Source organism: Rana temporaria, chromosome 3, assembly GCF_905171775.1.
Source record: "Rana temporaria chromosome 3, aRanTem1.1, whole genome shotgun sequence".
Lineage (NCBI taxonomy): Eukaryota > Metazoa > Chordata > Amphibia > Anura > Ranidae > Rana > Rana temporaria.
The window spans coordinates 455,626,311-455,652,605 of NC_053491.1; the positions used below are offsets into that span (position 1 = coordinate 455,626,311).

General features: G+C 43.4%; 1 protein-coding gene across 1 annotated transcript in view; it reads left to right on the forward strand.

The window, feature by feature from the left end:
• Positions 1-6,001: 6,001 nt before the first annotated feature.
• Positions 6,002-26,295, forward strand: part of LOC120930572 (flocculation protein FLO11-like) — a 63,984-nt gene continuing 43,690 nt past the window's right edge. Inside the window, exon 1 of the mRNA XM_040341747.1 lies at positions 6,002-6,191. Within this exon, the coding sequence (XP_040197681.1) occupies positions 6,002-6,191 (190 nt within the window). The remainder of the gene's footprint in view (positions 6,192-26,295) is intronic.

The window sequence follows — 26,295 nt, forward strand, 5'->3', positions numbered from 1 at the left end:
GCCACAAGGTGGAAAAGGGACCCCAAAAAATGGCGTCTGCTCCTTAAATATCCTTCCCCAGCATGCCCAGCGGGGAGACCACTCCTACTGGGCTGTTCCCAGAGAAAGACACCCAATGCACCCAGACCTGCTTGAGTTCCAACATTGGCCTGTGGTGGTAACGCCACCTATAGGCAAACAAAGGGAAATACCTGCAAGCACAGCCAAAGCCGGAACAGAGGCTGATTTAGCCTTAATAAACAAAATATGAGCTAATTATTAGCTCAGACATCCACTAAGTTTGAACATAGCGCCTGGTCATCAGAAGCAGGGCGCTACATACATATATACGGATATATATATATATATATATATATATATATATATATATATATATATATATATATATATATATATATATATATATATATATATATATATATATATATTCATATAATTAAAAAAACAGTGAAATAGACATTTTTGTGTTTAAAACATGTGTACAATTATTTAGATAGAAGGATCAGACATATGCACAACATAGTGGTGAGGTTTTAGTTTAGCATTAAAGTGCACAGTATAAATAGCAAAAGATTTGTCATTACTTTTGGTTAGGATGTTGAAGGAATAGAATCCCGGTCAGATTTTGAATTGCTGTCTGTGCAACATCTGGTAAGATTTACACTGAAAGTGATGGGAAATTCAACTGTTGTCAGTGGAACAACAGTTGAATAGTGGAGAAAATTGTTTTTCCTGAGAGAGTAGGTCTTCCAACTGGGACACCTGTTCTGGTAAAACCTATCTAGGAAGAGAATTTTTTTTTTTGTTTCTTTCCTTTCAATACATTTTTATTGAGTATTTCACATAAAGAAACAGAAAATATTGTGCAAACAGTAATACATGGTAGACACACAGACAGAATTCTCACCGCTCCAGGTGAGCCTCGTGATGATCAGGGGTTGTTGGTTCAATGCGGTAATGGCAAAAAACAAAAGAACAAAAGCTGGACAGCCGCACTCCAAAATTTTCTTTAAAAGAGATGTCTTTATTTTCAACTGTGCATACAGTCACTGCAAGCCCACAAAAATCAGTATGGCCAACGTTTCGCACTGGCGTCAGTGCTTAGCCATGACTAAGCACTGACGCCAGTGCGAAACGTTGGCCATACTGATTTTTGTGGGCTTGCAGTGACTGTATGCACAGTTGAAAATAAAGACATCTCTTTTAAAGAAAATTTTGGAGTGCGGCTGTCCAGCTTTTGTTCTTTTGTTTTTTGCCAGTAATACATGGTAACATTGGGCCAGATCCACAGCCAGGCGTCGTAACTTAACTTTTCCCATTTAAGTTACACCGCCGCAAATTTCCCAAGTTAGTGCCCGATCCACAAAGCACTTACCTGGAAATTTGCAGCGGTGTAACTTAAATCTGTCCGGCGCAAGGCGTTCCTAATTTAATGGGGCGAGTCCCATTTAAATTAGGCGCGCTCCTGCGCCAGACCTTCTGCTCCCGACGTCATTTTCCCGACGTGCATTGCGCGAAATTACGTTACGCCGAGTTTTGTGAATCGCGCCGGGTAAAAAAAGTTGCGTCGGGAAAAAAAAAAGATACGGCGGAAAAAAAATAAATAAAAAAAAAATATAACAGCGTTGTGGGAAAGAAGGGTCTACTTTTACAAGGTGTAAACAGTTTACACTTTGTAAAAGCAGCCCTAATTTTGCGTTTGCAAACTAATACTTACGGAGTAAAAACGAAGCGTAAAAGCTTTGTGGATCTCCGTAAGTGCTAATTTGCATACCCGAAGCGGCATTTCGACGAGAAATGCCCCCAGCGGCGGATGCGGTACTGCATCCTAAGATCCGACAGTGTAAGTCCCTTACACATGTCGGATCTTCTGTCTATCTCTTGGAAACTGATTCTGTGGATCAGTTCCAAAGATAGAAACAGGGATATGACGGCGTATCAGTAGATACGCCGGCGTATCCCTTTTGAGGATCTGGCCCATATAATCTGAAACTAAGGGTTGTATATTGGTACATTGATGTTAGATGGAATACATCTTCCATAGGTCAGTGATTATTTAATATCAATGGGTAAAGAGGTAGGTGAACCACCCTCCCCTTTAAGACACCCCTCCTGGGATCAAACTTTGTTGTGCGTTGAACTGTTGTTCGGGTTACTGTCTATGGACTCCCAAAGCTAAACGCATGTGTTTATAGGCATGGATCATGAAAAAAAAACCTAATGCCGCATACACGCGATCAGACTTCCATCGGACAAATCCGTAGATTTTTGTCCAAAGTGCGTTTTCCGTGAACTTTGTATGCATACACACGGCAAAACATTTTCAGCCAACAAACACAAACGTAGTGACGTAATAGACGTACTGCGTTTCTGCTCTTTAGCGCCACCCTTTGGGCAACTTCTGCTAATGTTGTCTTATGGTTAGCATTGCTTCCAAACATGCACATTTGTACTTTGGATTTTAGTCCCACAGACTTGTGTACACATGATAGGATAATCCGACAGAACACATTTGTTGTCGGACAATTTGAGAGCATGACCATCCAACATCCAAATTCCGACAACAATTGTCCGATGGAGCGTACATTATCTGACAAAACAAGTCCATCGGACAATTGTTGTCAGAATATCCGATCGTGTGTATGGGCCTTTTGAGTGATCCTATGTTGTGGTAGAAGCATATCGAAAGTTAATACTAACATACATTTGGTCAAGAACTCAATGTAGCTATGAACTATAAACATAGAAGAATCCCAAAGTCAGGGATGGAGCAACACGAGATCAAGAGTCAGGTATAAAAGCAAGAATAGAAAAGAGAGAAGGAGAGAGAAGACAGAGAAGAAGAAGTAGTGACCCAAATGGCCTCGCATCATCCCGAGTATAATGTACCAGATTAAAGCGGGGGTTCCGCGGGTTTTCGTTTTTTTTTTTTTCAATGCTTCTGCGGTTCTTACCTGCTTGAAATAAGCACCCATGTCTCCCAGTTTTTCTGCCCGCAGCATTGCACTTGTCCAGAAAACGAGATGTTTTAAAATCTAAAGATGGACGTTTCCATCTATCCCGCGCATGTGCAGTGTTGACGGCGAGCGTCGCCGTCAACACTGCACTGTTGCCATCAGATTTCCCTTAGTTAAAATGGCGAATTAGTATCCGCCCTCGTCACATGACGCACTTTGCAAGTCATCTGACCCGCTTCCGCGTCACGTGACACTCGAGCTAGCGCGAGAATACCCGCCTAGCTAATCGGATGGTCTCCTGTGAGTTGTGAAACGTCACTCCCAGGAGACCTTGCGCCCAGATCACATTACGCCGAGAGTCGTCGGGGAAAAGGAGCGACACGCCCACTCCCCGCAAAGGAAGAAGACCCGGAAGTCAGCAAGAATACAGGTAAGTGTACACATATGCCAAAAAATTACAACACAGCAGTGATTTACTAAGGCTGGAGACAGGTTAGCTATAATGTTCAATTTTAGGATGAACCTCCGCTTTAAGGTGTGAGCTTTATCTGCATATATTGGGCCCAGGGTTCCCAGATGGCCTCATATTTCTCCGTAGTATCTAGCAGAGTGCTATCTTCTCCCGGGCCATAATCCAGGAGATTTTGCTTTTTACTAAGGTGAAGGAAGTTTTTTTTTTTTTCCAAGCTCGAGCAATGATTAATTTAGTCCCAATGAGAATGAACATAATGAGGCAACTTACCAATTTGGGTGCGTCTGGGACAGGGAAATTGAGAAGCTATATGTGGGGTGATTTCTGTATGGGAAGACCTTAAACTTTATGGTAGGAAGAGAATTTATTACTCTTTTGACATTTATTTTTACTTCCTGTGGTATCCTAGGCACATTCAATTTCCCCAACAAAATAAATTCCAGAAAAACCATATTCAAAGAGCCACTGGGATTTTGCATGTGTAGCACTACCCCCGAAGGAGCTGCTGGTTTGTTTTGGGTGGCATGTTACCTCTGTTTCTCCGCCGTCTAGGGTACTTGATGAGAGTTGTAGTAAATGGAATGTCCACACAACAGGTGTCTTTTCTGTGCTTTTATTACCCAGCCGGGTAAAAACTGTAGAACTTGGTGAAGAATAAAGAGATAGCAAAAATGGAGAATAAAGCCCTGTACACACGATCGGTCCATCCAATGAAAACGGTCTGATGGACCGTTTTCATCGGTTAACCGATGAAGCTGACTGATGGTCAGTCGTGCCTACACACCATCGGTTAAAAAAACGATTGTGTCAGAACGCGGTGACGTAAAACACAACGACTGTAGTGATATAGATGTATAGTATCCAGTAGTCCGGTTAGATAATTGATATCTTAGATGTTGGTACGATGACTAGGGATGAGCTGAACATACCCGCGTTCGGTTCGCACCAGAACGTTCGAACAGACCGACCGTTTGCGCGAACATTTAGAACCCCATTGAAGTCTATGGGACTCGAACGTTCGAATTAAAAAGTGCTCATTTTAAAGCCCAATATTCAAGTTATTGTTGTAAAACGTCTTTGAGAACCCGGGTCTTGCCCCAGGGAACATGTATCAATGGAAAAAAAACTTTTAAAAACTGTAGTTTTTTCTGGAGCAGCGATTTTAATGATGCTTAATGTGAAAAAAATTCCTTTAAATATCGTACCTGCTGAGTGTCTATAGTAGTGGCACGTGTTTAGAAATGTCCCTGCACAACATGAGATTACTCTCAGAAAAAAGTAATTTAATACTGCTTGCGGCTTTAATGTAATCTTTGGTCCCTGCAATATGGATAAAAATCATGGAAAAAAATAGCATGAGTTTCCCCGCCACCACTCCCCCCAGGTAATTACAAGACCCAGTGCCGATCCTGACCTCCCTGGGGCCCTAAGCAAAATGACATGGCACATTAAAAATGAGAATCGGGGGGGGGGGGGGCGCTGACGACAGTGACATGTCACATTAAAGAAAGTTGAGAAGCGGGGAAGGGGGTGTTCTCTTGTCGTAAATGACACAGGCCAGCCAGAGAGTTTAGAAGCGGGGTGAGGGTGCGAAAATGACTTCTCACCAGGCGGGGCCTCTAGTAATTTGGGCGGCCCTTTGAAGCTTTGCGTGGCCCTAAGCGGCTTGCATAGTGCGCTTATAGGGAGGATCGGCCCTGACAAGACCCTTTGGCCCTATATACTTTGAACAGCAGTATACAGGCGGTGCAAACAAGACAAGCACTGTAGGTTTGTTAAGTAGAATCTCAACCATGTCATACTTTGCTGCTGCATATTGCACAATTTCCTAAAGAGACCCTCAACAAACTACATGACACTTGTGCCTGGTGATGAGGCCATTGATGTTCCAGTGGTGGCCCGTGAGCCTGTGGCCATACAGGCTTGGCCCCCCAAAGCGCACATGCTGTGTGGCAACAATATGTTGATTATTTTAGGGGTGGTGGGGGGCCATTACAATGCCAGATCTTGGCTCAATAAATTATTTTTTTGTGAAAGAAAAATTCTAGAAAAAAGGGGGGTTGCCATCCGGGCCCGCTTTGAACAAATTCTGTGAAGAACTCCTGTTCTCTGAAGGCCTCCATTATTTCTGCAAGTCAAAATTTAGCAAAAAAAAGCTAATGTCAGTCAAGCCTTAGCTTTCTCCCCATATCTAACCTACAAACTCATTCACTGATCATAAAGTCCAAAAATCAAGTTTCGTATTGTCGTATTGCACGATTGTTTTTCCGACGTTTTCTACCGACTGTGAACGACGTTCTCATTCACGCAATATCCCTTTATACACTGCGCATGTGAGAAGCTCTGCACGTTTCCCCGCCCATGACTATCGTTCTAGTGATTGCCACACCCCTTTTTAGTCGGTCAATGCAAGATGGTGAAGAGTCTGAAGACATGATGGAGGAGAGACAGCAAGCTGCAACCAGGCAGGAGAGAGGCCAGGCACACACCAGGAGGAGCAGGAGGTACAAAGCCACCAACATGAGCTTCGACGAGATGGTTGAGATGATGGCTATTCTGAAAAAGGAGGACTATGACGGCAAAAAAAGGGCCTTACAAGAACCCCAATAAACTCAAGGCCCAGGTCATGGATAAGGTACAGAGGACTATCCATGCAAAATTCGGGGTGCAGAGGTCCAGGGAGCAGTTGCGCAAGAGATTGTCTGATTTGAAAATCCGAGAGCCAGAGCAGCTGGAGAGAATTCGAAGAGTCCTCAGAAGACGTAAGTAATTTTCATGTGTACTCTGAATTTTGCGGCATTTGCTTTTTATTTCAGGTTGTGTATATATACAGTTCATGAATAGATGTCTCAAGGTTCATGTTTGTGGGCATAATAATTGGTTGGTCATTCTATTTAAGATCTTTTTATGTGAGACCAATTTTTTATTTAATGTAGATGTGTTATTAACTAGATTTAAATAATCCAACTTAAGTCAATATACAGTAAAAGGAGAGTATGCTCACCACAGCAGTTGATTACACATATGGACTCAGTAGCACAATGGTTGGCATGGCCGATCTGCCCTATTGGCTCACTATGAAAGCCGCTTAGGACCCCGCAAAGCTTGCGAAGGGCCCCCCAAATAACTAGAGGCTCCGCCTGGTAAGAAGTAATTTTCACCCCCTCACCCCGCTTCTCAACTCCTTGGCTACATGGGAGAAGAGGCAAGAAGTCAGCACCCCTTGCTTCTCAATGTAATGTAAGATGTCATTCCGACAGCAGAACACCCCCTCCCCCCACTTCTCAACTTTCTTTAATGTGACATGTCACTGTCGTCAGCGCCCCCCGCTTCTCATTTTTAATGTGCCATGTCATTTTGCTTCGGGCCCCAGGGAGGTCAGGATCGGCACCAAGTGTTGGTCACAAGAACAACCTAGTTAGGGTGTCACACAGAGGTGATCCAGTGTATACTTGTTGTTTTTCCATGTAGGAAACTTGGCCAAAGATAGAGAAATGCAGCAGCTTTGGTAATGGATACAATCCAGTGTTAAGCTTAGAAGGATTGTAAAAACAGACAATTGTACCACACTTTTTAAAAAGAATGATTGATATTCCTCTTTTAGGCCTCTAATCTTTTTGATTCATCTATCCCTTTTTTTACAATCTCATAGGCCGCAATCAAGCTGCAGCAGTGGAGCTGACCAACCCCACACAGTGCCAAGCCCCACCCTCGCCGGATGTGCAGGAAGTGCAAAATGCCACCACATCAGGTCAGTGTCATACAGCACAGCTTCAGGTAATACATGTAGGCCTGCATAATTTTAATAAATGTTTTTTTTTCCAAATTGCAGGTGTACGAGCTGTTGGGGGTGGCTTAGACACTTACAGTGCCCAGGTGCTAATTGGGGAGATAATGTCCTGCAGGGCACAAATAGAGGACACAAACCTCGCCCTCGAGAAGATCATAAAGAACAACAGAAAGGTGGACCAAAACCTGAAGAATCTTATTGATGTTCTGGGGAGGGTTTAAAAAAAAAACAATAGATGTAGACAATTATTTAAAAGCAAAAATATAGTTCTTAAAAAAAAAAACAATTTCTATTAAGATATTTAAAAAAAAATGAAAATGACACATTTTAAGTGTGATACAATAAATATTTTTGGATACTCAACAATGTCTGGCTTCTTATTATATCAATGCTGCCTAAAAGAACAAATCTAGATTTGTGGTGTCTACATTGACAATGATGAGTATTTAGTACAGGAAAATAAACATGACACTATGATAACGTAGGAGAAAGCTAGAATGAACTCAAATTAGAAAAGAATCAAACAAAGAAAATTACTAGAACAGGGGCAGAAAAATTGGGCCTTAGGCACTGGTGGCGGTGCCACAACACTGCAACCCCTCACAGATACTGTAAATGGAGCGCAGCAAAGAGCCACATGCAAAGTATTGCAGTAAAAATTGTCATTAGACGCCCCTGTTAAACAGGGGCATAACAATTGGGCCTCAGGCACAACACTCCAACCCCTCAGATACTGTAATTGGAGCGCAGCAAAGAGCCACATGCAAAGTATTGCATCAAAAATTGTTATTAGATGCCCCTGTTAAACAGGGGCAGAAAACTTGGGCCTTAGGCACAACACAACACTGTAACCCCTCAGATACTGTAATTGGAGCATAGCAAAGAGCCACATGCAAATTATTGCATCAAAAATTGTTATTAGACGTCCCTGTTAAACAGGGACATAAAAATTGGGCCTTAGGTACAACACAACACTGCAACCCCTCAGATACTGTAATTGGAGCACAGCAAAGAGCCACATGCAAATTATTGCATCAAAAATTGTTATTAGACGCCCCTGTTAAACAGGGAAATAAAAATTGGGCCTTAGGCACAACACAACACTGCAACCCCTCAGATACTGTAATTGGAGAGCAGCAAAGAGCCACATGCAAAGTAGTGCATCAAAAATTGTTATTGGATGCCCCTGTTAAACAGAGACATAAAAATTGGGCCTTAGGAACAACCCAACACTGCAACCCCTTCACATTAAAAATTGTTATTAGACGCCCCTGTTAAACAGGGACATAACAATTGGGCCTTAGGCACAACACAACACTGCAACCCCTCAGATACTGTAATTGGAGCACAGCAAAGAGCCACATGCAAAGTATTGCATCAAAAATTGTTATTAGATGCCCCTGTTAAACATGGGGCAGAAACATTGGGCCTTAGGCACTGGTGGCGGAGCCCAGAAACAAAAACTTTCTTACTAGCTATCAGCAAGATCAGTGAGGAGGAAAAGGATATTCAGTTAGCAGCATAACAGGACAGTCACTCAGCATCAGCATAGGCAGTCTCCAAGGGATCTGTCATTTAAAAAAAAATATTCAGTTACATCTGCATCAGGTGCTTGGTAGCTGGTGTTGATCCAAGCCTGATTCATTTTTATGAAGGTCAGTCGATCGACGGAGTCGGTGGAGAGGCACACCCTGTGATCAGTCACAAAGCCTCCAGCAGCACTGAATGTGCGTTCTGAAAGAACGCTGGATGCAGGGCAAGTCAGTAGCTCAATTGCGTACTGTGCAAGCTCTGGCCAGTGATCCATCCTCAAGACCCAGTAAGCCAGAGGATTTTTGGTGGGGAAGGTGTCCAAGTCTGATCTTGCCCCTAGGTATTCACGCACCATGTAAACCAGACGCTGGCGATGGTTGCGGGAACCGGTCATACCTTGGGGCTGCGGACTAAAAAATTGTCTGAACGCATCGGTCAGACGGCCACCTTCTCCACCGCTCCTTCTGTGACTCACCGAAACCTTAGCAACATGTTGTCCAGGAACAGGATTTGGTAATCCTCCACGTTAGAGCACTGCATCTAGCACAATCTACTGCCTAACAATAGGAATAGCTGATCTAGCTAAGCTATACAGTGTATAAATATATGTACAACGCTAGGATGTATATATATCCTCTACACACTGCAAATTTAACTAAACTGACTAGCCTTCCTGCTCTATCTATCTATCTATCTATCTATCTATCTGGTAGAAAAGACACTGTCTCTATCTATCTCTCTCTCTCTAACTGTCTGACTGACTTGCTTTCTTTAACAAAGCCGGAACACACTACACGCGGCCGCCTTGCAGGCGGCCTTATATAGTGTGGGGCGTGTACTAAACCCCCTGAGCCATAATTGGCCAAAACCACCCTGGCTTTGGCCAATTATGGTTCTTCGTTTTTTGCGCGCTGTGATTGGCCAAGCATGCATGGTCATGGTGCATGTTTGACCAATCATCAGCGCGCAATGCCGCAGTGAATTATAGGCCAACGCGCGTCACTTGAATTTGGCGCGAACGACCCGTTTTGTTCGAAATTCGTCGAACGTACGAACAGACGATGTTCGAGTCAAACACACGTTCGAGTCGAACACAAAGCTCATCCCTAACGATGACTATAAATTAAGTTGTTCTCCAGAGAACGCAAATTTAATTAACTTCCAATAACATACAAAGTCCAAAGTCCACAGACTATACAACAATCCAACAGAGTATATAATTCCTAGACATGTGCCATATTTCTCAGTCACAAGACCAGACTGAATGCCAGCTTGACTGCCTTAAATACTGGTCCCACACTCGAGAGAGGGGTTCTTTCAGGTCAACCAACTGTTTCCTTGAATAAAAACTTCCCCAAGTCTAATTACCATCAATAAATACTTCCTTATGTATGTAAGGAAGTTATCCTTTGACGTTAACAGGCCATCTCACACACACCTAGGTAAATTAACACATCTAAGGGTCTTCAGCTGTCCCTTTGATCTGTGTTTGACCACTAGCCCTTTTGGTCAGCAAACACCTTTTGATGTGTAACCTTGAATGCCTGTATGTAAACCATGCCATATATATAACAGAATCATGCGTCGACTTGATTCTGAGCATGCGTGGATTTTTAACTGATGGACGTGCCTACAAACGATCGTTTTTTTTCTATCGGTTAGGAATCCATTGGTTAAATTTAAAACAAGATTGCTTTTTTTTAACCTATGGATAAATAACCGATGGGGCCCACACACGATCGGTTTGGTCCGATGAAAACGGTCCATCAGACATTTCTCATCGGTTTGACCGATCGTGTGTACGCGGCATAACAGATTCAGGTGTATGTAGATGGGAAACAGTCCTGCTTCCAACGACAACTTCTGTTTCACCACTCTAGCTGGAGTGGGTATAGCGCATCCGGACAGGCCTCTTTCACCAGCCTGGCAACCAGAATGTCACTCGGAACTTGGGTTTAAGTCTCTGCCACAGACCCTCCCAATGGTTGAAAATAATGGAGATAATAATGGTCCGGAATCCTCCCTAACAGATTCAGCACCCGGATCTCCTTCAGGTAGTTTTGGTTAGGTTACCAACTGATAGGCGACCATGTCTAGCATCTCAGTACCCAGTTCCCCTGTTCCCCGATGGATGGTCGGACCCCTCTTGAAACACCAGCCTCTCTTGGCACTCCTCAGGCAGACTCTCCACCGGACAGCTTCCTCCAACAGGACAGACAGCTCAGGACCTCATCAGATTGGGGACCCAGTCGATCACTGGGCCCCAACCGCAGATCAAATGCTCCAGGCCAACATGTTCCCGGAACCAGGAACACTGCATAGCACGCACACCCCGACCCGGAAGGCCATTTGCAGAGGTGCCGTGGTATGGCTACCCTGAAGGTTGGCGCCACATGGGAAGAAGACCCAAGAAAATGGCGTCTGCCCCATAAATACCCTTCCCCAGCATGCACAGCGAGAAACACTCCTGATAGGCTGCAGGGGAAAAGCATCCAAACCCCTGACTCCGCTGCTGCCATCTGTCGGTCAGGAGTGGGACCAGCACCCCAGAAACAACAGCATGAACCCACAGCACAGCCAAAGCTGGGACAGGGGCTCCAAATTTAAACAGATTAACCTGGTCAGAGTCACTTAACTCTCTGACCCCTCTAAATTTACACTAGCACCGGTACTGAAAAGTAACCAGGTGCTACAGATGTGTAGATAGATGATGGAAAACTTCAAATGAGCTTAACTGTTATGGGGAAGAGGCTGTGGGGGGCTTACCTTAATAGGAAAGAAGCACCAGACCAAAACCCAGATGAAAAAGTCTAAGATTATTTTTATTGTTGGTAAAAAAGCCATACAAAAACATCTAACATGTTTCAGGGTAACACCACCGTCCTTTTTTCCCCACAAATAGAGCTTTATTTTGGTGGTATTTGATCACCTCTGCGTTTTTTATTTTTTTGCGCTATAAACAAAAAAAGAGCGACAATTTAAAAAAAAAAAACAATATTTTTTACTTTTTGCTATAATAAATATCCCCCAAAAAAGACATAAAATAAAATTTTTCCTCTTTTTTTGCTGATACGTATTTTTCTGTAAAAATTACACTGGCAGTGAAGGTGTTAACCAGGTGGGGGCGTTGTAGGGGTTAAGTGTGCCCTAAGGGAGTGTTCTTACTGTGTGGGGGCGTTGCTGTGTGTGTAACGTCACTGATCGTCGTTCCCTAACACAGGGAACAGACAATTAGTGACAGCCACACTAGGAAGCACGGGGAGAGGTTTGTTTACACTTACCACTCCCCGTTCTTCCTTTCTGTGACCCGATCGCGGGACACCGGCGGCGATCGAGTCCACTGTTCCCGCAGGGACGGTCACGGAGAAGAGGACCGGGTCGCGAGCGCACTGCCGACCCACGGCTGGGATCTTAAAGGGGACGTGTACGCCCTTGTGCCCAGCCGTGCCATTTTGTTGACGTATATCGGCGTGCAGCGGTCCTCAAGCGGTTAAATTCCATTTTTTTTTACCAAGTTTCATTGACCCAAGGAGCATAACCCTGTCCTAATGTACATGTAAAGGCCACATGTTTCCATACCCTTTGTGAGGTCTGCTTATACTTACTATAACTCTACCTTTATGCCCCTTATGTGTCATACACCCTCAGGTGGCAGCACCTTATCTTGCCATACTTGGTCTAACATTAATTCTCTAGGGGTCTCCAAACTATGACCCTCCAGTTGTTCAGGAACTATAATTCCCATCATGCCTAGTCATGTCAGTGAATGTCAGAGTTTTACAATGCCTTATGGGACGTGTAGTTCTACAACAGCTGGAGGGCCGTAGTTTAGAGATCCCTGCATGATCACATACTCTTTTCTATTCCTTTTCATGCTCATTACTGAGCTAATTTGGTTCCTATTTACTTTGTTATCCCTGCTCTTTCATCTGGAATAATACTGGAATTTTTTGTCTTAACCACTTAACCCCCGGACCATATTGCTGGTCAAAGACCAGAGCACTTTTTGCGATTCGGCACTGCGTCGCTTTAACTGACAATTGCGCGTTCGAGCGACGTGGCTCCCAAACAAAATTGGCGTCCTTTTTTCCCACAAATAGAGATTTCTTTTGGTGGTATTTGATCACCTCTGCGGTTTTTAGTTTTTGCGCTATAAACAAAAATAGAGCGACAATTTTGAAACAAATTAATATTTTTTACTTTTTGCTATAATAAATATCCCCCAAAAATATATAAAAAAAACTTTTGTTTTCCTCAGTTTAGGCCGATACGTATTCTTCTACATATTTTTCATAAAAAAAATCACAATAAGCGTTTATTGATTGGTTTGCGCAAAAGTTATAGCGTTTACAAAATAGGGGGTATTTTTATGGCATTTTTATTAATATTTTTTTTTACTAGTAATGGCGGCGATCAGCGATTTTTTTTTCGGTACTGCGACATTATGGCGGACACTTTTGACTCCTTTTTGGGACCATTGGCATTTTTATAGCGATCAGTGTTATAAAAATGCATTGGATTACTATAAAAATGCCACTGGCAGTGAAGAGGTTAACATTAGGGGGCGGGGAAAGGATTAAGTAGGTTCCCTGGGTGTGTTCTAACTGTTGGGGGGTGTGGCCTCACTAGGGGAAATGACTGATCTTCTGTTCATACATTGTATGAACAGAAGATCAGCATTTCCCTCCCTGACAGGACCGGGAGCTCCCGGTCCCCGCTCTGTAACGAGCAATCGTGGGTGCCCGGCGGCAATCGCGCCCGCCGGCACGCGCACGGGAGTCTAGTGGCCTGCGCGGGAGCCGACGTTATATTACGTGCTCTCGCACAGGGGAGCCGACCTGCAGCCGTAAAACAACGGCGGCTGGTTGGGAAGTGGTTAAAGCATTGTTCATACTCACTGTGAAATTCTATTCTATGTTACTTTTTGCTCATAATGTTATTGTACTGCCTTGGAAAGGCAAATAAACCCTTATGTTAAAAAACAAACAAAAAAACTTGTGACTTCACATATCTATTTTAGATTATATATTGCTCCAGTTGCACTTTAAATCTGAGAATTTATGTGACTGTAGGCAAAGGTTTCCCACAAGAGCTTATAACAATTCTAAAAATGGCTCCATAATCAGAATGATTTACAATAATCATAAATCATATTCAGTAGTATAAAAATATATTCTGCTTTTGTTTAACAGAGCTTCCTGAATAGATGGATTTATTTATATTTAAAATTATCTTATTATCAGATGAACCAAGATTAAGTCCATTTGTTTCCTTGTCTTCTAGATAAAGGTGTTGTAAAGGAAACATTTTTTTCCCCTAACTAGCTTCCTTTACCTTAGTGCAGTCCTCCTTCACTTACCTCATCCTTCCATTTTGCTTTTAAATGTCCTTATTTCTTCTGAGAAATCCTCACTTCCTGTTCTTCTGTCTGTAACTCCACACAGTAATGCGAGGCTTTCTCCCTGGTGTGGAGAAAGCCTCTTGAGGGGGAAGGGTGTGAGCAGGAGGGTCAGGACACTCTCTACTTTGCAGATATAGAAAGGAGCTGTGTGTTAGTGGGTGTCCTGACACTCCTGCTCGCCCCCTCCCACTTCAAGAGGCTTTCTCCACACCAGGGAGAGAGCCTCGCATTACTGTGTGGAGTTACAGACAGAAGAACAGGAAGTAAGGATTTCTCAGAAGAAATAAGGACATTTAAAAGCAAAATGGAAGGATGAGGTAAGTGAAGGAGGACTGCACTAGGGTAAAGGAAGCTATTTAGGGAAAACATGTTTTTCCTTTACAACCCCTTTAAGAGCTTTGTCTATTAACCACTTCCATACCGGGCCTATTTTGGGACTTCTCTCCTACATGCATAAATCATAATTTTTTTGTTAGAAAATTACTCAGAACCCCCAAACACTATATATGTTTTTTTAGCAGACACCCTAGGGAATAAAATGCCGGCCATTGCAACTTTTTATCTCACACAGTATTTGCGTAATCATTTTTCAAACGCCTTTTTTTGGGAAAAAAACGGTTTTGTTAATTAAAAAATAACAAAACAGTAAAGTTAGCCCAATTTTTTTGTATAATGTGAAAGATTAAGTTACGCGAGTAAATAGATACCTAACATGTCAAGCTTTAAAATTGCGCACACTCATGGAATGGCGCCAAACGTCAGTACTTAAAAATCTCCATAGGCGTCGCTTATTTTTTTTTACAAGTTACAAATTTAGAGTTACAGAGGTCAATAAGACCCCACATCTCTCCTCCAGGCTGGAAAGCATTAGATTGTGAAAAAAATTCACCGATCTAATGCTTTCAGCCGCGATTGCGGCTGTGTTTACATTCCAGGACCCGGGCGTGACGTCATAACATCGCGCCCGGGCCTCCGACGATCATAGAGATGGTTTCCATCGGACGCCGGCAGATCGTTTCTCCGGGTCTCCGATGGCAAAGGAGAGCCCGGAGAAGCACCGGATGGCGGCGGGAGGGGGGGCGTCTCCTCCTGCCGCCTCTAAGAATGATCACCGCCGCTATGATCGTTCTTATGGTGCAGGGATTCGCCGGCTGAAGAGATGGATATCTGAATGATACCTGTGGCTGCAGGCATCTTTCAGATATCCCCCCTGAAATTCCAGGACGTCATATGACGTCCTTGGGCTGGAAGTGGTTAAAGTGGATCTCCGGCAAAAAAAAAAAAAAAAAAGAATAAAAGCCAGCAGCTACAAATACTGCAGCTGCTGACTTTTAATATTAGGACACTTACCTGTCCTGGAGTCCAGCGCCGTCGGCAGCAGAGGACGAGCGATCGATCGTCACTCTGCTGCCCCCGCCGCCATCCTCGGTGAGGGAACCAGGAAGTGAAGCATTGCGGCTTCACTGCCCGGTTCGGCGAATGTGGGTAAAGACCGCCTAAGCTTGGCTTGCATACAGACGGTCACACAAAGGTTCTCTGAACTTTTGTCTGTCAAGAACGCGGTGACGTACAACACTACATCGAGCAGAGAAAATGAAGTCCAATGCTTCAGAGCATGCATCGAATTGTTTCCGAGCATGCGTCTTAATTTTGCGCGTCGGAATAAGTACCGATGAACGGATTTTCCGAATTTTTTACATCGGAAAATTTGAGAATCAGCTCTCAATCTTTTGTTGGCAGAAATTCCGACAGCAAAAGTCTGATGGAGCCTAAACACGGTCGTTATTTCTGTTTAAAAGCTCACATCAGACATTTGCTGTCGGAATTTCTGATCCTGTGTACAGGGCATAAGTGCTCAGCATCAAATCCAGAGGTTGTCTTTGGGAAATAGACATATGAGTGCTGCCAGCATTGCTGCAGAGGTTGAAGGGGTGGGGGGTCAGCCTGTCAGTGCTCAGACCATACGCTGCACACTGCATCAAATTGGTCTGCATGTCTGTCGTCCCAGAAGGAAGCCTCTTCTAAAGATGATGGACAAGAAAGACCGCAAATAGTTTGCTGAAGACAAGCAGACTAAGGACATGGATTACTGGAACCATGTTCTGAGGTCTGATGAGACCAAGATAATCCTATTGGGTTCAGATGGTGTCAAGCGTGTGTGGTGGCAACCAGGTGCAGAGTACAAAGACAAGAGTGTCTTGCCTACAGTCAAGCACGGTGGTGGGAGTGTCATGGCCTGGGGCTGCATGAGTTCTGCCGGCACTGGGGAGCTACAGATCATTGAGGGAACCATGAATTCCAACATGTACTGTGGCATTCTGAAGCAGAGCCTGATCTTCTCCCTTTGGAGCCTGGGCCGCAGGGCATTATTCCAACATAACGACCCCAAACACACCTCCAAAATGATCACTGCCTTACTAAAAGAAGCTGAGGGTAAAGGTGATGGACTGGCCAAGCATGTCTCCAGACCTAAACCCTATTGAGCATCTGTGGGGCATCCTCAAATGGAAGGTGGTGGATCCACCAGCTCCGTAATGTCGTCATGGAGGAGTGGAAGAGGACTCCAGTGGCAACCTGTGAAGCTCTGGTGAACTCCATGCCCAAAAGGGCATATATATATATACACTCACCGGCCACTTTATAAGGTAAACCTTGCTATTACCGGGTTGGACCCCATTTTGCCTTCAGAACTTCCCTAATTTTAACAAGGTGTTGGAAACATTCCTCTGAGATTTTGGTCCATAGAGACACGAAAAATGGGAACCCAATGGTTATAAAAGCAAAAAAAAAAAAATCCAAGTAAACAAAAATGTATATACATCTAAAAAATAAAAATAAAATCTTATAGTGCAGCGCTGCTAAAAAAAATATATTAAGCACAATCAATTGATCCTAATTAATATAAGTTCATATATGTGCAAATCTTAAATATTGTGAAACACCAGTCCATTTATATTATGTATAAGCAATTAGTGTCAAATCCACTGCTGATTGTGCATACCGTCACCAGCTGTAATGTCTGCTCACCTCAAAGATAAGTTCAATGAACTCAGATAATGATCTGTCTTTCGTTCCACAACAATCTTCCTCATCCACATCAGCTCTCTCAACTCTGCAACCTCAAGGATGACTCCACTGGATATAGATCCTGTGTAAAACCCCGCAACAATCTCCTTCCTCCACTCCCGGGTTCCACTCAGCTACACGTCTCTCAACTCCATTGTCACATCATGTAATCCCAAATACAGACTACATACATAGTGCTCTCTGTATACATTTTTATTAAAATAGCCCCAATAATAGCCCCAATAATCAAACACTTACAAGAGTTATTCTTTAAAATTTGCATATACATAAAATCTCTCTTACGTCTGCTCGCTCACCACTCCCACTCACTCACAGTGGCTGTGTGACGTCATGGGCTCGGCTCCTCTCTCCTATATGCGTGGGATGAAAGAAAAATCCTGGATCGCCGCACTCCTCAAAAAACGATGTCTTTATTCAAAACATGAAAAAACAACAAAAATTAAAATGGAAAAAACAGCCAAAATTCATGCAGTCAAACAAGAAGTGGACTAGGAAAAAAGAGCTGACATGTTTCGCATCATGTGATGCTTACTCGTTACTCCTATATGTGTGTCACCCTCTGATTTGGCATTTTCAGTAGGTGATCAAATAGATCAAATTCCTAATGTTGTAATTAGAGTTGTCCCGATACCGATACTAGTATCGGTATCGGGACCGATACAGAGCATTTGCGCAAGTACTTGTACTCGCACAAATGCTCCCGATGCTTGACCCGATACCTGGTCAGCAGGCGGAGGTTTTGAGCAGAGAGGGCAGGCAGAGTTTGCAAACGGATAGGGCGGGTGGAGTTTGTGAGCGACGAGGGCGGGCAGAGTTTGCGAGCGGAGAGGGCGGGTGTATGCTGCTCTCCCCCTCCGCGCGCCGCTTCTCCCTCCGTGCTCCTGCTGTCCTCCTCCATGCTGTGTCCCGTGTCCTGTGTCCCCTTTGGTGATGCTGCTCATCCCCCGAGTGATGCTGCTGTCGGAGCTCTGCGTCCCCCTCCGTTTTCCTGCTGTCCTCCATGCTCTGTGTCCCGTTTCCTCCTCCGTGATGCTGCTCTCCCCCTCCATGCTATGTGTCCCGTGTCCCCCTCCTGCTGCTGTCCCCCTCTGCGCTCTGTTTCCCCTCCATGTCCTCCTCCACTCCCTCTGTCCTCGTCAGGATGGAGAGCGGAGGTAGGAGCCACTAAATCCGGCTCCTACCTGTTCTGAATTAACAGAATCAGTGATCACTGACTCTGTCCAATCACATAACTGAGCATCGTAACCTGTGATTACGATGCTTCAGTTTATGAATGGAGAGCCTCTGTCTCCTGTCCATTCATTTTAGCTGAGGCTGCAGAGAAAGGGCCTGGGGAATATGTGTCCTTGGTCCCTTTCTCTGTCTCAAAGGTGAGATGTCAGGGGTCTGTTAAGACCCCTGACATCTCACCCAAGCCCCCCACAGTGCTAAAAAAATAAAAATAAAATTGCAATGAATATAAAAAAAAATAATTGTAAAAAATAATAAAAATAAAAAGCACACTGACACCATCCACTCCCCTCCCCCCCTAAAAAAAAGAAGAAGAAAGCATCGTAAAAAAACATAACAAAAAATTGTAAAAAAAAAACAAAAAACATATGTGCCACTGTCACATGACATTGAAAAAAGTATCGATAATCGGTATCAGCGAGTACTTGAAAAAATGTATCGGTACTTGTACTCGGTCTTAAAAAAGTGGTATTGGGACAACCCTAGTTGCAGTTCATAAAAAAACTGATATCCTAGGACCTGCCACTGGTGCTAGACTTAAAATGATCCCCTCTGATGATACATGGACAATACAGGCATATATTGGCCCCACATTTAAAAATTACCAACAAAGTGAAGCCATGTTCTTTTAAAGGTATGTGAACTAAAGTCACCAGGTGGTAAGGTATTACTCAAAAAAGAGTCTTATCGGGATACTGTTAGACAGTTTATTAGCATAGACACCATCCTAATGTAAAATGGGGATGTGTCGTTCAACTATTCTTCTTATTTTGTGAAATTCTAAACTGTATGGGGTAGAAAAAAACTGGAATACAAACTGAAGAACGTTTACGTTTTTTATTCCATAAAAGAGATTTCCTCTGGATGGTATCCATAATGCCTGCCGCTCTACAAATAGTACCAGCATTATATCCCTGTGTGCCGGCTGGTTTTCTTTTTGAAATGGAAAAATGGAAAGAAACTGTGCTAAAAAATACCAGAAAGAAGAAAAAGGAGGGGAAAAGAACCTACAACGTAGTCACAATCTAATCCCTCCAGGTGCTGCGATTACCGTGTAAACAATAAAATACAAGAAGTGAACATAAGAAAAATATAAATCGCGCTACCTCAACCACCCTTCTTGACCAACACAAGCGTATGCAAGAGGGTGATCTATAGTGATATAAGTGGAAAGCTGGCTGCTATATCAAAAAATTACCGTGATGGGCACTAGGGTGCAACATGCAGCCAACTCAAAATCCCTCAGCAATCATAGTGATGGTGATTTACAGAAAAAAAAAAAAAAAAAACAGAAATAAAAAACAAAAAAAAAAAAGCACTTGAATCAAAAAACATCAGCTAAATATGGGTTTTGGCTCTGAATGAATTAATAAACAGTCCAAAATGTTGATAATGAAGAGTCCATTAGATAGCAGGTAATGTGTCAAACACCCGTGCATCTGTGCCACAGTACAGATTGGTTATAAATGTGTCCAAAAGAAAAAGAGTGACATGTCCTCCACCAGACTTATAGGTTGGCCTCTTACCAAATTCCCACGATCCCTTATGACAGGGGATCAGAAACAGCATATAGTAGGTCCCAATCTTGCCGTTTCAGATATGCAGTCCTGATGGATCTCGTTTTCCAAGAAATTTCAGCAGTATCAATGCCCACCATGTAAGAAACAGTGACAGCTCCACACAGTGCATTAAATGTGTAGAAAATGTATTTAAAAGGTTAAAATTGCACTTACAGTTATGCAGTTTAAAATTTGCCTTGAGTCTAATGTGCCGGCTGGTACACAAAACTCTCAGGCACCCGTCCGCTGGGGGAACGTTAGGAGCTTCTTGGGTGACGACATCGCGCCGCTCGCCCTACATCCGTTTCGTAAAAAACAAACTTCTTCCAGGCCCCTGGCAACGCTTTTTCGGCCGCTAGCGGGGTGCTTTTAACCCCTGTAAAGCACTTCGGCAAACCTACCCATTGATTTCAATGTGCAGGGGCACTTTAGGAGGGGTGTATACACCCCTCCTAAAGAACCTCGAAGATGCAGCTTGCAGGACTTTTTTTAGCGTAAATATAGTCCCAATAATAGAAAAATAATCTTTCATAAAAATGTCTTTGATATGAGAAGTGAAAAAAAGTCCAAAGCATGCAGCATGAACGTGTTCAATCTTCAAGGTGTTTGATTGACAAACGGCTGTGACAGATGGATAGAGTAAAGAATCACCACCAATGCAAAACACTTTTTATTTTCTATTGTAAAATATCACGAATATTCTGAGCCAATCAGAGTGCTCCTTCCGAAATTTCGCCATCAATATCGCATTCGCATTTTGCGAAATTTCGATACAATATCACGAATATTCTGAGCCAATCAGAGTGCAAAATATCACAAATATTCTGAGCCAATCAGAGTGCTCCTTCCGCTGTTGTCGAAATTTCGCAATTATTTTCGCATTCGCAATAGCGAAATTTCGCAAAAATTTCATTTCGATAAAATATCACGAATATTCGAATTTAGCGAATATTTCTCGAATATTCGGCTATATATTCGTGATATATCGCGAAATCGAATATGGCGTATTCTGCTCAACACTACATGTAGTAAGGCTGCAGTTCTTTGGTAATATAAAGTTCAAATTGAGGGTGAACCTCCGCTTTAATGTTTTGTCATTTTGCCCCTTCTATATGTAGCGATACCCCCGAAGGAGCTGCTGGTTGTTTTGGGATCGGCATATTAAGTTACCTCAGTGTTGTTTAGAGGTGTATTTGATGAGTAGAGTAGTGAGCGAATGTCCAGTCAATGAATAAAGGTTTTCAAATGAGGAGAAAAGGTTGATGAAGCAAGAGAGAGAACTTTGCAGTATCAGGCCTGGATATGAACCGAGCAATTCTGCGCTCAGTAGTATCAATTGCAATCAGTCGCCACTCTAGCCAGAGTGGGTGAAGTGCCCCCGGACAGACTCCTGCTACGAGCCTGGCAGCCGAAGTGTCACTTTAGGTTTCTGGGAGGAACGGGCCTCTGCCACAGGCCAATTACTTGAGTGAGCTAAATGAACAAATTGAGATTGAGCGAATCCTCCCAGTAGATTAAGTGTAGGTCACCGGATGACAGCAATAGTGTACATGTCAACATTCTGGTCACTAGACCCCTGATGGTTCGTTCAAGCCCTGTCGGACAACCTGCCCTTGGGTTCTCCTCAAGCCGACCCCCCATCGAACGGCATCCTGCCTGGGATCTCCTGAAAAGAATTGGGAACCCAGTAAATCACTGGGGCCCCTCTCAGGAACATGGAACTGCGCGTAAAGTGTGACCCCGGCCTGGTAGGCCACCACCGGGGTCCGTTGGAACCTGGAACCCGCGAAGAAGAACCTAGAAAAATGGCATCTGCCACAGATATACTCTCCCCCAGCATGCTCTGCAAGGGAAAACTCCTCTAATTGGCTGCTGGGGAAAAGCGGCTCCGCCAGAACCCCTCTAGCGCCACCTGTCGCCCAGGGGTGGTAACGACACCCCTGGAGCGCAGACTGACCTACAGGACAGTTCAGGAATGACAGCAAAATAACTCTCCCATTCCCCACTAACTTTAGCGTAGTGCCCATACTGAAAGTAAGGGGGCGCTACATATATCTTTACAAAGCACATGACAGGGACTTTCTTCTGAATACCTTTGTACCTTTAGGTTACCTTTAGGTTTAATGTACCAAACTTTCCTTTATTGTCCCCCAATCAGGAAGTTGTTTTCTCTGCCTAGAATTTTGTTTTTGCAATTCATCCAAGGATAAACGTATGTGTCTATGCAAAGTGTTCAATGGTGACGTAAGAGAAAGGTATATAAGGAGGGATTTCTAGTCTCAGTCTCCTTATTTCTGTTAATGAAGAACCTTCTACAATCTGATTTCCAAGAAGTAATCTTATCATTGGATTTGATCACTGAGCAGACTCAACCATGAAGCTTTCAGTGATGACTGTGATGCTACTTGTTGCAATGATAGGTAAGTAAAGCTCTTCTAACTACATTTTTGACACTCTTATGTAGCTGGGGGGTTATGTACAGACTTTCTGTTTTCTTTTTAATTAGAAAAAGATACAGAAGGACATGACAGTGTATAATATATGTGTGTGTATATGTGTATATATATACATATTAGGGCTGTGGAAATTAACTATTAATTCATCGATTAATCTTAAATTTTTTTGATCGATCAAAATGTTTTTGATCGATCAAAATGTTTTTGATCGATCAAAATTCTTTTGATTGGTACTCACCTCTCCGCCGGCTTCAGGGAGTTCTGTCGGAGATCTGGTGACGTCACGGACACCAGCAGGGCTTGCCGTGTCCATCTGAAGGGCTCCTTTGCTGTGCCTTCATATCTGCATGCCGGCGGGACCTTACTATCTGCCACACGCAAGTGCTGTTACACTTCCCTCTATCACTTAACCCCTCCTCATCTGGATTCAGCAGTGCTATCGTTGTACACATTTTTATACCAGTATCATACATAGCTACATGTTTCTATGACTGCTTTTGCTACCGTTTGGTATTACTCGCACCATTTTTACAGTTTATGTAGCTACATCGATTTTTATCTCCAGTGCAATATTTATTTTGTTACCTACTTGAAGACTATAAAAGTTTTAATGCTATTCCCATCGAGCACAGCCTTTGTGTGTTTTTTGTATCCTGCTATCCATTTTTCCAGTGGTTGGTAGCTGCACTGGGAATCAGCCTGCAAGGAGATCAGCTAAAAGTAGTTGAATCTGTATGTGTGTTATAATTAATCAAAATTAGTTGATTAATCGATTAAAAAAAAATCGATTAAACGAACACAAAAATTGTGATCAGTAACAGCCCTAATATATATATGTACACAGTATCTCACAAAAGTGAGTACACCCTTCACATTTCTGTAAATATTTTATTCTATCTTTTCATGTGACAACACTGAAGAAATTGAATGGAACAACTAAATATGGGACTTTGTATGAAGCACATTACTGAATTATGAACCAAGATATATAGTAAAAATATGTTTAATTAAAACAAAGGAGGCATAACATATACAAAATAAGATGGTATAATAGTACTAAAGGGTTAAAAATAGTAACAATCTAGAAGTTACATAATGGTACAGAATTAGTCCAACATAACATACATGGTAATGCATAGTGGTTGTGGGTCTAAATACATAAAATCTAGAGGGTACATGATAGTATATGATTGTCTGAAGTTAATAGCCATAATAATAAATCTGGTATATGTAGACCGGCTTTGTAGTGATAGCATATGAAAAATATTGTAATATAATGGTTCATTAAAATAGAATATTGAAAAGTAGATGTTAAACATATACACTGTCATCATTTAACGGCTCTACGTGTTTCGTGTTCACTTAAACACTCATCAGGAGCAGATACACAGTGTACGGGTATCTATAATAGAAAGAAATATGCCATAATAATAAGGTAATAAACATAATGGAGAACATAGAAAAGAGAGGGAACAGCTATGGTCCCAATCACTCTCACCTAGTTATAGTAAATGGGTAGGATCGTAGCATGATATTGTAAGGAGGGGGCAGCTATGGATAACGTCATCCCCGGGAGCTGAAATGGTGACACCTTGGCACGGCAGTAGCAGCAACAACCAATAGTGGATATAAACATCGGATGGTGAGTATCAACAATAATGAATATAATTCAGTATGTGATAGAAGCCCAGAGGTATCTGTGGGGGTAAATAAGTGAATTAATTAAATTAAATTAAAGGTGGGAGGTTACCCAGCTGATAAAAAGGAGTGAAGTTTGAAGTAATGAAGTTAAAACATGCAGCAGCATGATCAAGAAAACATGAATAGAGTAAAAAGTAGGAGTGCAGGCATAGTAGTATAAAGACTGCACACATGAGTACCTACCCAGCAAGGGTGAATAAAGGGATAAAACCATAGGGTGTAAGGTATCGTGGAGGTGAGACAACCCGAAGTGATGGCCCAGTGCAAGTGAGGTATATGTAACAGCCGTGAACCAATGGTGACCAAGAAAGGGGCGCATCACCGTCCAAGCAACAACCGTGCCTGGCGTAAGGCGTGCAAACCCTCCTCGTGGTGAGTGCAACTGAAGAAATGACACTGTGCTACAATGTAAAGTAGTGAGGGTACCGCTTGTATAACAGTGTAAATGTGCTGTCCCCTCAAAATAACTCAACATACAGCCATTAATGTCTAAACCACTGGCAACAAACGTGAGTACAGCCCTAAGTGAAAATCCTCAAAAGTGGAGGAGTGCAAGGTCTCTAACATCCACTGCACTGATAGGTGGCACTGATAGAATGCACTGGTGAGGCTGCACTGATAGGTGGCACTGATGGGCACTGATAGGCATCACTGAAGGGCACTAAGAGGTGGCACTGATAGGCAGCACTGATGGGCACTGATAGGTAGCATTGGTGGGCACTGGGAGGTGGCCCTGTTGTTGGGCACTGGTTAGCAGTACTGATGGCTACTGGTAGGTGGAACTGGTGGGCACTGGTTAGCAGCACTTGTGTTTACTGAGTGGGACTGATGGCAGAAGCCAGCAATTGGCTTTATTTTTTTCTCCTCAAGCTGTGATCAGCTGTCATTGGCTGACAGCTGATCACATGGTAAAGGGCCGGGATACCAAGTACTCGGTGATAACAGAGCGGTCACCCATGCTGTAGCCATCTTTTGGCTATAGCGTGGGCATGAAGTGGTTAAAACCAACTAGTTCTGTTTTTTTTTTCCAGCCAGAAAACACTGATATCAGCCTATGTGTGCATGGACACATAGGATAACATGCATGGGAGTGCACTGGGTGCAGAAAAAAATGACTGAAGCCCAAAACAGCCACTCTAAAAATATCCAGTGTGCATGAGGCCTAGAAGGTTGAGGTTACGTTTAGTGGTTAGTTGTACGTTAGGTTCATGAGTTAAAGTGGTTTTACACTTAAAAAACCCTGCAAGACAAAGGCATAATGAGCTAGTATGCATCACATACTAGCTTATTATGAAATGCTCACCTTAGATCAAAGCTGTTGCAGTGGTCCCGAAATGTCTCCCGGAGTTATTGTTTGGCTCACGGACTCCGACCCTGTGATTGACCTGACCCGTGATGACGTCACTCCTGTAAATGCACGTGGGAGCCGCCAGTCACGGCATGGGCCTTGAAGAAAAAATACCCAGGGCCATCTTAATAGCGTCATGGGCCCCTGGGCAAAGTAATGCTATGGGGGCGCCTAAAAGGTTGCCCCAATTTACGCACCTACTCTCAAGAATGGAAGTACAATATTTCTACTTTACAGCGTGTCACTTGCCACCATCCCCTGTCACCAGATTCAGCGTGTCATTTGCCACCGTCACCTGCCACCAAATTTAGCGTGTCAGTTGCCATTGTCACCTGCCACCAGATTCAGTGTGTCACTTGCCATCGTCACCTGTCACCAGATTGAGCGTGTCACTTACAATCCATCCCGTCATCAGATTCTGCGTGTCACTTGCCACCCATCCCCTGCCACCAGATTCAGCATGTCACTTGCCACCTATATCCTGGCTCTCTCTCCCTCCCCTTTAGCTGGGCATGTTGGGGGCTGCAGTTTCCCTCTTAGGATTACTGGGACTTGCCAGTCCTTGGGACTACATGTTCCATGATCCTCCTTTGTTCTCCTTTTTTTTGGCTAATGGGAAGGAGAGGGGAAGAAGGAAGGGGGAGAAACAATAGTGAGAAGGAAGGGGTGGGTGAAGGGGGGAATAAGGAGGGGGGAGAAGGAAGGGGGAGGAAGAAGGAAAGGGGGAGAGAAGGTGGGGGGAGAAGAGGGAGAGAAGGAAG